Here is an 11,825-nt window from a genome sequence, read left to right on the forward strand (position 1 = left end):
GTTTTTAATATATTATACACATTTCCTGTATTTTTTGGATGTGTTCTGTTTAAGAGACTGAGAAACAATTATACATGATCACTATAACATTGCAAAAACAACAAATCTAATTCTAGCATGGGGGCCTAAGACTTTTGGACAGTACTGTATATACACGAATAACTAGATTAAACTGGGGCAGCCGATGGTGGTTGATTGGTCAGTGGTGTGATGACCTTTATGTCAGCATGAACTGGGTCTGTTTGTCTCATTGTCCTCGGGATCGAGGATGAGACCGGGAGAGAGAGATTCTCAAACATTTTTGGTAGACCATTCCAGAGCTTAGGGGCTAAGTAGGAAAATGATCGACCACCTTTAGACCACCTTTTGATATTCTAGGGATAATTAAGTGACCAAAATTTTTGTCATTACAGTGTACGTGATAGATTGTATTCTGATAGTAATTCTCTAAGATACAAAGGTGCTAGGCCATTTAAGGCGTTATAGGTGATTAGCAATATTTTAAAATGTATGGGATTTTTAACTGGTAACCAGTGTAAAGATGCCAAAATTGGGCCAATGTGGTCATACTTCTTAGATCGACTAAGCACTCTAGCAGCTGCGTTTTGAACCTGCTCAAGCTTGTTTACCTGATTTGCGTGGCATCCCCCTGAGTAACGAGTTACAATAGTCTATTCTTGAGGTCATAAAAGCGTGGATATGCTTCTCTGCATCTGATGCAGACAGCATATGGCGTTTGAGATAATTCTAAGATGGAAGAATTCTGCGCGGCAGACGTTGGAGATATGACTATCGAAAGATAGATTGCTGTCGAACATCACACCTAGGGTCTTGACCGTGGAAGATGGCACCACAGTGCAGCCATCTATGGGCAACTTGTAATCTGACATATTTTGTTTGGAACTAATGCTGCGTTCCAGGCAGATTTTTGAGCCTGTATATCATGACTTCAAAACCACGACTCATGACTCAAAACCGGGAGTACGCGTTCCAGGCAACCTGTAACTAGTGTTTTCCAACCTTCTACTCATAAACGTGCACTGGAACGGCAGTCAAACCCATGACTTTCACCCTTGAACTTGTACTAGATCGATGTACTTTCCAGTTCAGAGTCGTGATTCATGGTTTTGAAGTTGTGATTTGTGGGTTACGGGTTGCCTGGAACGCAGCATAAGTATCTGTCTTAAGGAAGTTATTTGCCATCCGTAACTAATATCGCTAATACAGTCTGTTAGCTTAGAAAACTGGGCGGTTTCGCTAGGATGTGAGGAGATGGGTATCATCTGCATAGCAGTGAAAACTTATGTTGTGTTTCTGATAATGTCTCCTTGAGGTAACATATATAACGAGAACAGGATAGGACCTAGAACTGATCCCTGCAGTATGCCGTATTTAACTGGGGAGTGATATGACTCTTCCTCGTTTACATAAACAAAGTGATAGCGGTTGTTTAATTATGATCTAAACCAGGCTAATGCCTGACCACTGATGCCAACATGGTTTTCTAGTCTATTGAGTAAGATTGTGTGATCTATTGTGTCGAAAGCTGCACTAAGGTGTAGTAATATAAGAATTGTGATTTCACCACGATCGGATGTTAAAAGGAGGAAATTTGTAACTTTAAGCAGTGCTTTATTCGCATTGATCTGATTATGCTGGTAATGTGGCACCATACTGGTGCTTTGTTAAAGTTAGGATGTGGTGTGTGTCCTAACAACAGGATGTTTTGTATCTTATACAAGTTGTTTTTCTTTCGCAAAGTAGTGGATAACCATTATGTAATAGTTAAAAATATTATAAAAATAGCTACAGTTTCTTAATATAAACCATAATAAGACTTAAATAATCATGGAAAGCAGTTCAAAGAGATTTCATTTTATTTACATCATGTAAAAAAGAAAAAGAGTAAATGAAGTATTGACCTGAGGGCTGTTTGCATTCAACTTCCTCCTGCTTTGTTTTTTAAACAGGTGTAAAATACACAATGCACTGTGTCCTCACGCGCTCCCTCACTGAGCACATGTGACGTGTATATGACGCTCCGGGCATAACCAAAGCTAATCTCAGCCTGTTTATCTCTGTTTGTACTGTTTGTGTCCACCAGATGTGTGTAACACCGCAAGATGGTTATGATCTGCTCAACCCACTTCAGCTGTAAACCACTGTTTGTGTTTTTGGTACACGGTTTGTCTACAATGCTGCGCTATCTAGGGGGATTAAAGTATTTATGAGGTCTTTTTTGCATTTACATCAAACATTTACATGAATTGTAAAAAAATGTACAGAGTCCACTGGCACAAACACCACCAAAATGATCTGCATGTTTCACATCATGTAGTTCCAAATGCCCTTTCTTTTATCTAATAAAAGAGTTGTAATGTTGACAATTCTCTTAATTATATAATTTCAAGCAAAAAAAATATGTTTAAAGTATCTTCTTTTGTATTCCATAAAGGAATGAAAGTCATAGGTTTGGAAAAACAGGAGAGTTGGGTTAATGCTTTTCCCTTATTTGTAAACTACTGCCTTTAAATTTTCATTGTTAGTTTGCCATCTATTGGTTAAAAATGAAACATACAGATTGCAGTTGTAGTTGCTTTATTACTGAATAACATACAAAAGTAACATTTGTACATACAAGCAGAATATATTTATTTTTCTCTTGACATTTTTTTGTGATTATAAATAGCAAACACATAATCACTTTTGGTTTCCATAACTTCCACACGATAAGTAATACATAAAATAAATAGAAAATTGAAAATACAAAAACAAATCACAAAAAAATACAAAGCTCACTACACTGTAAAAATACTTTGCTTTCTTAAAATTTTTTGTTGAATCAGCTCGGATTTACAAGTCATTTTAACTTACTATTTTTTATCTTGACTAGAGATGAGTTGTTATAACTACAGGTGAGTTGTTATAACTTAAAATTAAGTTGACTTTTCTCAACTATATTTTATAAGTTGTGACAACTCATCTCTGTTGACATGACTTGTAAATCTGAGTTGATTTAACAAAAAATGTTAAGGCAGCAAATTATTTTTTACAGTGATGTAAAATGCACATCATACCTGCTGTTTTAATAGTATATCTTGTCTTGTATTTCTTTTTGTTATTTCGTAATAATCACACATAAGCTACATTAAGCTATATACACAAACACATATGTGCTATAATATTATTCATGCATACACTGTAAAAAATAGCATTTTTGTCAAATCAACATATATTTTAATGCTACTTTAACTTAAAAATTAAGTTAAACATCTTCAACTATAAGTTATAACTATTCACAGATCAAAACTTATAGTACGTTGAAATTGACTTGCAAAACCAAGTTGTTCTAACTTTATGCTGCAATTTTTTACTGTGTATGTATACTGTAAAAAAAAGATTTGCACCTAATTTTTTAAAGATTTTAATGTAATCTACTTGGATTTACAAGTCATCTCAACCTCCACTTTTTATCTTGACTAGTGATGCGTTGCTTCAATTTATAATACAGTTAAAATAAGTTAAACTAATTTAACTTTATTTAATAAGTTACAGCAACTCATCACTAGTCAAGACAAAAACAAAAGTTGAAATGATTTGTAAATCCAAGTTGATTTGACTTAAAAATGTAAGTGCACTTTTTATTTTACAGTGAATATGTAATAATCCTAATTTAAATTCTTCAAAACAATTTTGAACAAATGCCTTTCTAACTAAATTTCAGAATCTCCTTTTCGCAGGTATAATTTTGTGATTGTTTAATAAAATAATTTTGTAACTGTGATATATTTTTTACAGTTTCCAAAATCATACAGTTTAGCTTAAGGCTCCAAACTAGAAACAAATGATATTTGTACCATAACTAATTACAATTGCGGAGCTCCTTATTTCTGACTAAACCCTGTTTTAAATTGAAAAAAAGTATTTTTTTCAGAATTTACCCACTTTCTTATTCCCTTTATATTATATAATGTACAGTATGTACATGTCAGTTTTTTGTTTATATAAAGAAACAGCGTTTTTAATACACTTTTTATGAATGAACACTTTTCAGCACCTCACCTGCTGAACATAGGTCCTCTCAAAGACATTGAAATGCCCTCACACACATGCATTGACCAGATAAGTGCATATCTATTTGTGCATATGTGTCTGTTGGTGTGTTTTTACACGTGTCTCTTCATGTGTAATGCCAGGTGATCCGAGCGGCTGAAGGCCCTGTGGCACAGCACGCACTCGTATGGTTTCTGACCCGTGTGCTTTCTGAAGTGTCTCGTCAACTCGTCCGAACGGGCGAACTTCCAGCCGCAGCCATCCCATGTGCAGTGGTACGGTTTTTCACCTAGAGCCAACACAAATTAAACAAGATAAAGACCTGACCTATAGTTTTAAGCTAACAAGGATTTGCTGTTGTTTAGATGATTTCTCCTTACCTGTGTGCGTACGAAGGTGTGCTTTGAGATGGGAACTCTTTGTGTAAGTCTTGTTGCAACCTGGGTATTCACAACTGTGTACGGTCACCCTCCTCTTCACCACCCCTCTCCGGACGCGCTTCCCCTCCTGACCTGCAGATGGCACTGTGGAATCAGGCGCCATGCACTGTGCGCCCGTGTAGTGGCCGGTCGGCTGGCTGTGGACGTAGGTCACTTGCTGTTGGTAGTGTCTTGGGTGCGAGTAGTTTTGGATAAAGCTATAGTGATGGTGTGGAGGAAATGCCAGCGTGTCCATGGCCACAAATTTTGAGTCAGTGAAGGGTATCAGAGGTACAGACTGGGGGTACTGTGCAAAATCCCACGATTTCACCTTTCCTATGTTGCTTCTCTCATTTGTTATGTCCAAGTCATTCGTATGAGAGAAACTGATCTGATGTGAGTTTTCTGGTGGTGAGAACGATTTCCCCATTTGGTGCTGCTCCAAATATCCTCCATTATAGAGGTCAGGAAATGAGGAATTTAAGGATGCTTCATGAGGAAGCAGCTCAGCCAGAGAGCTTGGCGTGGAAACTTGGTGTTTGTTGAGTCTTGTGTCGTCCCTTTGTTCATCCAGCTCCTGAACATGGTAAAGATTGGGACCGTGAACCTGGTCTTGCAGGGCTGGTCTTGTGGAAGTGTAGTTTTGAGCATTGGACCGTTCCGGTGATGTGCTGTCCCAGTCAGAAAGTAGAAACTCCATATCCCAGCATCCTTCAGGGTCGTTATTGGGTTCTGTCTGTGAAGGTTCATAACAGCCAGTGCTTTGACTCAGACTCAGATCCAAAAGACCTTTTTCAAACTTCCAAGCCTTATATTTTAAAATCAACATTGGCATTTATTGATACACGATTAAACATTTTTTCGAGATTTTAGTGGGGCTTCTTTGAGAAAAACATATAACCTATAGCTTGTTGCACTTGATATCACATTTATTAAAACAAGAATTAAAGGGATAGTTCACCCAAAAAATTAACATTCTGTCATCATTTACTCACCCTTATGTTGTTCTAAACCTGTATGAGTTTTTTAATTTGATGAACAAAGATGACGATATTTTGATAAATGATGATAAGCACATTTATTAAAATATCTTCTTCTGTCTTCATGAAAATAAAAAAATCATACAGGTTTAGGAGGTTAACGACAGAATTTTCATTTTTGGTTGAACTATCCCTTTAAGTTGTACCTTATCATAAACAATTATTTATTAATAAGCACAAATTGTTGCATGAAATGTCTAAAAAAACACATACCTTCATGTTTTCTGATGCATCGCAGAAGTTTGAAAACGAACTGAATGACGGCAACGCGGCTTGAGTCACAGCCATTCGTTTGGTGTCTTTTTTAGCATATGTTTTTAAACTACCTTCTAATGTCAAAAGTCAATATTAATCAAAAATAGCTTTACATGTGCAATAGCCAAAGGACGGAAGTCCAAAAAATTAGTGTTTTAAAGTTGATATATTTACAAAGTGAAAAGTCAAGATCACATATTCATAAAACTGCTGGTCATTTCCCCTGTCTATTTCTCCCTCTCTTTTTCTTACTATCAGTGATAAACTGAAGTTTAAGACCCCTGACAGTTGTGATTGTGGGTGGGGCTTAAATGTCAGTCCAGAATTTTTTAAAAGTATACCTTTTACTCTTACCAGTTCAGTAACTTAACCAAATAAATGCTTATGAAGCTATTGAACTGACATACTAAATGGATGATTTGGACAAATATGGACATTTTATAAGTTCGTTGAAACTTGATGTTTGGGTTTGTCCGGAAAAAGTGTATGTTTGTAAAAAGTGAAAGGTTGGATCTACTTAAAAATTACTTTAAAAATTTCTCACTTTAAGTGAAAAAGTTTAAGGTAAAAAAACTTTAAAAATAGCTTCACTTGGAAACACCTAAAAATATAAGCGTTATCAACTTAAATTGAAATTACCAATTAATAAAGTTATTTAAAAAGTTATAAATTACCAATAAAGTTGGTAATTACCAAAAAGTAATATAAATTACCAATAAAGTTAATCCAACTTTCGCTTTTTACAGAGTACTTAACCACGTGGTGAATCTACTCCTGTAAAGTAAAAACATTCACAATAATCTCCCTCATACACTGTAAAAAATTAAAAGTTGGATCAACTTAAAATATTTCACACCTAAAAAAGTAATTTTTTTCAATTTATATATTTCTGTGAAAAATATTTTACTTTTCTTTTTTAGGTGTTACCAACTAAAGAATTTTTTTAAGTTAATCCAACTTTTAACTTTTTACATTGCAGAAAGCTATGAGAATGTATTATTTTTGTTACTAAATTGTATTATGCATATTGTCATTACGAAGCGCATCACCCAACTTTTTTTATATGGTTATAAGTAACAAAATACGTACAGTGTATATATTCATTGTGATAGTAGCTGCGGTCGTATGATAAGAAACTATACACATACTGTAAATTAAGGTACCATAAAAGATCCCACAGAAGAAGAGCCTGTATGGTTGACTGTATGGTTCCATAAAGAACCATTAATATCCAATTTATGTTTAACAAAAGGTTCTTTGTGGTGAAAAAAGGTTCTTTAGACTATAAAATGTTTTTGAAAAACCTTTCTTTGACTAAATAGTTTTTTTGATAACCAAAATGGGTTCTTTTATGGCATCACTTTAGACCCTTTATAGAAGGTCCCACAGAAGAGCCTGTATGGTTGACTATATGGTTCCATAAAGAACCATTAATATTCAATTTATGTTTAACAAAAGGTTCTTTGTGGTGAAAAAAGGTTCTTTAGACTATAAAATGTTTTTGAAAAACCTTTCTTTGACTAAATAGTTTTTTTGATAACCAAAATGGGTTCTTTTATGGCATCACTTTAGACCCTTTATTTTAAAGAGTGTTTCATAACAATACATAGTGTAGTATTAAAATGCAGTTCATGCTTCAAATGTACAAATGAGTATAAAGCTTTAATATCTTGGTGTGACATCAGTTCAACACATTTGACATTTTTGCATACAATATCAGGAGTGTCGGCAGAGTTAAAGTGATGTGTACGGTCTCTTCATTTACACACACGACTCTTCAAGTCATTTCAAGCGATGCCTTTCTCCCAAAACACACTCAAACCGGCTTTACTGTCTCTGTTAGTGTGCGATTCTCAGAAGACCTGTGCTCGGTAGGTGATTATGTTCTTCAGAGCAGTTATCACGCCGATGACAGACCTCCTGTCCCGCTCTAGATAATAGAGCCCTGGGTAATATCTCTCTCTCTTTGATGCCTCTCTCCGCACAGATAACAGCAACACACACACACTTAAACCGTGAAACCGAGCTGTAGAGTTGCCTTTGTCGAACGCCACTGTCATCGACTCATTTGAATGGGAAAATTTCATTTTACTATGCACTGCGTACTGTGTTTTCTGTTCCGTGAGAACAAAACACACAATCAAATATGTTAAAGGTACTCAAATGAGGAGCTAAATAAACAGGCCTGTACAGTCAGCGGCCGTTGAAATTACCTAAGCTGTAAAAAGGGCTCTTATATAAGCTTGTTGTTCTCCAAAAATTGATTTTTTTCTATTCATTATTAATGTGTTTTTTATTAACTTAATAGTTTCTATTCTGACCTGCTACCAGCAATGGAGAAGCCAATATTTTACGCATTTATTAAACAACTGTTTGAATCTAGCCTATATCTAAATCTACAGACAATTTTTTTGGGCAAAAAACTCAATTTCTTACAAGACATTGTAAACTTAAAGAGATAGTTCATCCAAAAATGAAAATTCCATCATCATTTATTCAGTCTCATGTTGTTACAAACCTGTATAAATGTCTTTATTCTAATGAACACGAGGAGGGATTTTGAGGAATGTTTGTAACCAAAACGATCAGAGGCCCATTGACTTCCATAGTATTCTTTATTCCTACTATGGAAATCAATGGGGCTCTAATGTATTGAGAATCAGTCTATGATGACACCATTTTCATTTTGGGGTGAACTATCACTTTAAGAAGCAACTAGAAACATTGAAAATTATGTCATAATTCAAATTGTAAAAGCAGACTCCTACTACAACCTAAAAGAGTTGAGTAACACAGCAACAAAAACGCTGGCAATGTGCATGCAGCTTAATATGTGCCAAAGGCATTTGGCCAATATTGGTCGATATAAACAACACTGCTCAATCCCCATAGCCTGTATACATATAATATGTGTACAATACAGTATACTTATGTCAGCTACATAGTACAACTAACACAAACACACAAATACAAACACTACGGTGGTCACATTTTGCTATGCAGTATATATATATACACTATATTGCCAAAAGTTTTGGGATACCTGCCTTTATATGCACATGAACTGAATGACATCCCATTCTTAATCCATAGGGTTTAATATGGAGTTGGCCCACCCTTTGCAGCTATAACAGCTTCAACTCTTCTTGGAAGACTTTCTACAAGGTTTAGGTTTAATGTGTTTATGGGAATTTTTGACCATTTTTCTAAAAGCACATTTGTAAGGTCAGACACTGATGTTGGACAAGAAGGCCTCGCTCGTAGTCTCCACTCGAGTTCGTCCCAAAGATGTTCTATTGGGTTAAGGTCAGGACTCCGTGCAGGCCTGTCTAGTTCCTCTACACCAAACTCGCTCATCCATGTCTTTATGGACCTTGCTTTGTGCACTGGAGCTCAGTCATGTTGGAACAGGAAGGGGCCATCCCCAAACTGTTCCCAAAAAGTTAGGAGCATGAAAATGTCTTGGTATGATGACGCATTAAGAGTCCCTTTCACTGGAACTACTGTAAGGGGCCAAGCCCAACCCCTAAAAAAAGCACACACCATAATCCTTCATCCACTTTACACTTGGCATAATGTTAAAACGTCATCAGTGTGCGCCGTAAAAAAACAAACGCGTGAGAATTCTTCATCATGCCAATTGGTTTCCGCCATTGGGCCAACAAATGTATATGAAGAGTCCAAAACGCAAAAAATCCATTTTGACAAATTTTAGTAAAAACGTGTTTTCTATACCAAGAAAGTGACAAGATGAAAACCACTATTTTCTGTTTCAAACTTTCACATTGCATCTTTAGGTTATAAAAAAGTTCAAATCCATAACTTGATTTTAAAAGATTTATTTTTTTTTTCCACAAAATGCAATAAATCCATGACAAGTTTATTTTCAAAATGCTATAAATCTATTCAATCAATGTATAAATGCGCATTCATCTTTGACATTTTATATTCATTTAGTTAAACAGTGGTATACACTGATTAAAAATAAACATTAATGGCATTAATCAAAACACTTACTTTGTCATATTAAGAACACTGCGGTTATACTTGACGTCGTCATAACACAGCGATCAGCTGTAAATGTTTTGGCCCTGCTCGATTTTCATTGACTTTGAGTAAAATAATGTAAAGTTTTTCATAAGATCCCCTGGGGTCAATGTATTAGCATGAGAAGCTTGATGCTGGCGGGAGAACAAGCGGTCGTCTCCCGTCACAGAAAACCATCACAGGTTTATCAATGCCATTAAATTATTATTTTGTTTATGTTTGTTTGTTGAGCACGATGTACAAAGTAGATGAGAAAAACTAGGATTCTGTGAACTTAACGGGCCGCCATTGTTTGTTTTCATTGCGTGAATGGTGGGCTGTAATTTCTGGAACGGATTTATTGCGTTCTGTAGAAAAGGTGGAGTGGCGTTTATCGCGTTTTGGGGAAAAAAGGGAGATAAGATGACAGAATAACACGGGGGATATTGGATTTTGCGTAAAATTAGAAATTTACTTTTAAATACTGACCTGATACAATACTGATTTTGGCAGTAACTCATTTTTTTGAAAAATGCTGTTTTTCGCCTTTTGGAACCACTCTTCATATTTTTTTCCCTTACAGCAATTATCATTTTCACGTTTAACGCTACGTTGTTTAAATAGCATTTGCATTTGTGCCCAATTTTGCGTCCATGGGCATTCTGGTCTGAAAACGGTGTGTTTAGGCACATTGTTGGCGCATTGCTATTCTGAGGCAACTAAAATAGACCACGCCATTGACCAACTAAAACCTAGTCTAAAGTCAATGGTGCAATATTGTTTTTGTTATTTAAAGAGCACGTTAGTAATATGCGCCTAGAACCCGGACGACAACGCTCGTTTGCTTATCACACCCATGGATGCACAGCAGCACACAAATGTTTTAAATATGTAAAAAACGATTATTATTGAGTTTCTTGGACATAATCAGGGACCGATTAGCCTTGTAAATAATTAAAGGTTGCAAATATTGCATTTATTTTTAATGGGTTTTTTTTGATACCCCGCAGATTTATTGTATATAATGACTTTGTACCTCTGGATATGGTGAGATTAGAACCTTTTTTAAGCAATGCTTTTCAAAACACTCATGGCCCTGTCTGAGTGCTGAAGCGTTGCTTTAAAAGGGGAGAGGAGATTACACATTACGCCCAAAACACACCCATTACTTATTACGAGAATAGGCACAACTCTTTTAGATTGTTGAGGGTTAAACTTTTGAGCTGTACAAACCTCAACATTATGATACAGAAGTAGGTTATAGGAATTCTCAAGAAATTTCAGTTCCTTCCTTAGTATCATGTTGAAAGTAATCTAGAAAATCAGCATTATTATTACACTGTTTTTATCCCTCAATTTTCAGTTTGATCACCGAACTATATTGGGCAGTTTCCCAGACAGGGCTTATCCTAGTCCCAGACTAAAATGCATGTTTGAGCTGCTCTAAGTAAAAAAAACACCTTGTCCTTTTTAATTTCAAAATATTTCATTGACATGGCTTTGTAAGGTATGTTTGTAAAAACATCCTAAATGATCTTATATTAATAAGGCCTAGGCTTGGATTAACCTAAAACCCTGTCCAGAAAACCACCCCTAAAAGCACAAATAAGGATTAAATGTTACTTTTAGATGATCATTGGGTTATGTATATGTCCATGGTATATTTAGCCAATTACATTTTAAAAATGAATACAATCAAAAAGAGATTTGATACAAACTCTTTGATATCCAAAACTGACTGACCGAATTAGACACTACAAATCAGAAATCAGATAGACAATGTGGTATACAGTGTTTGTTTGTGTTTCCTGACCATGTGACTCAATCACGGACCAAACAATCAAATGATCAAAAGTTCCTCTCAACTTCCAACATAACAAAATATGTTGTTAGATTGAAAATACAAATGTTTATTCTTATTCTTAAACACCATACACATGTATTAGGTCTCAATGGGCCCAAATCTTATAGCCTATGGCTATTAATAGCATTTTGTTCCAGCACTAATCTGAATGTCTGCATTAGCTCTGGT

The 11,825-nt window shown here is 35.5% G+C and overlaps 1 protein-coding gene across 3 annotated transcripts; it reads right to left on the minus strand.

Moving 5' to 3' along the window:
• Positions 1 to 3,541: 3,541 nt before the first annotated feature.
• klf1 (Kruppel like factor 1 (erythroid)) lies at positions 3,542 to 6,039 on the minus strand. 3 transcript variants are annotated; one of them, XM_055212742.2, is made up of 3 exons: positions 5,726 to 6,039; positions 4,434 to 5,271; positions 3,542 to 4,342 (listed from the first exon to the last, which is right to left on the minus strand). In XM_055212742.2, the coding sequence occupies exons 1-3, from the start codon at positions 5,798 to 5,800 to the stop codon at positions 4,167 to 4,169; spliced, it is 1,089 nt and encodes a 362-aa protein (XP_055068717.1). In that variant the 5' UTR covers positions 5,801 to 6,039; the 3' UTR covers positions 3,542 to 4,166. The 3 variants fall into 3 exon arrangements, with proteins under 3 accessions (XP_055068717.1, XP_055068716.1, XP_055068718.1); XM_055212741.2 differs by having other exon boundaries at positions 4,434 to 5,280; XM_055212743.2 differs by having other exon boundaries at positions 3,544 to 4,342; positions 4,434 to 5,208; positions 5,726 to 6,037.
• Positions 6,040 to 11,825: the final 5,786 nt, after the last annotated feature.

Source organism: Misgurnus anguillicaudatus, chromosome 8 (genome assembly GCF_027580225.2).
Source record: "Misgurnus anguillicaudatus chromosome 8, ASM2758022v2, whole genome shotgun sequence".
Classification (NCBI taxonomy): Eukaryota; Metazoa; Chordata; class Actinopteri; order Cypriniformes; family Cobitidae; genus Misgurnus; species Misgurnus anguillicaudatus.

What these genes read in the sequence shown, in the direction of transcription:
- klf1 (XM_055212741.2), bottom strand. Translation starts at nt 5,800, where the DNA reads ATGGCTGTGACTCAAGCCGCGTTGCCGTCATTCAGTTCGTTTTCAAAC. An exon ending in ATGCATCAGAAAACATGAAG is followed by an intron (nt 5,281 to 5,725) that starts GTATGTGTTTTT and finishes TTAAAATATAAG; the next exon opens with GCTTGGAAGTTTGAAAAAGG. An exon ending in ACACCTTCGTACGCACACAG is followed by an intron (nt 4,343 to 4,433) that starts GTAAGGAGAAAT and finishes TGTTGGCTCTAG; the next exon opens with GTGAAAAACCGTACCACTGC.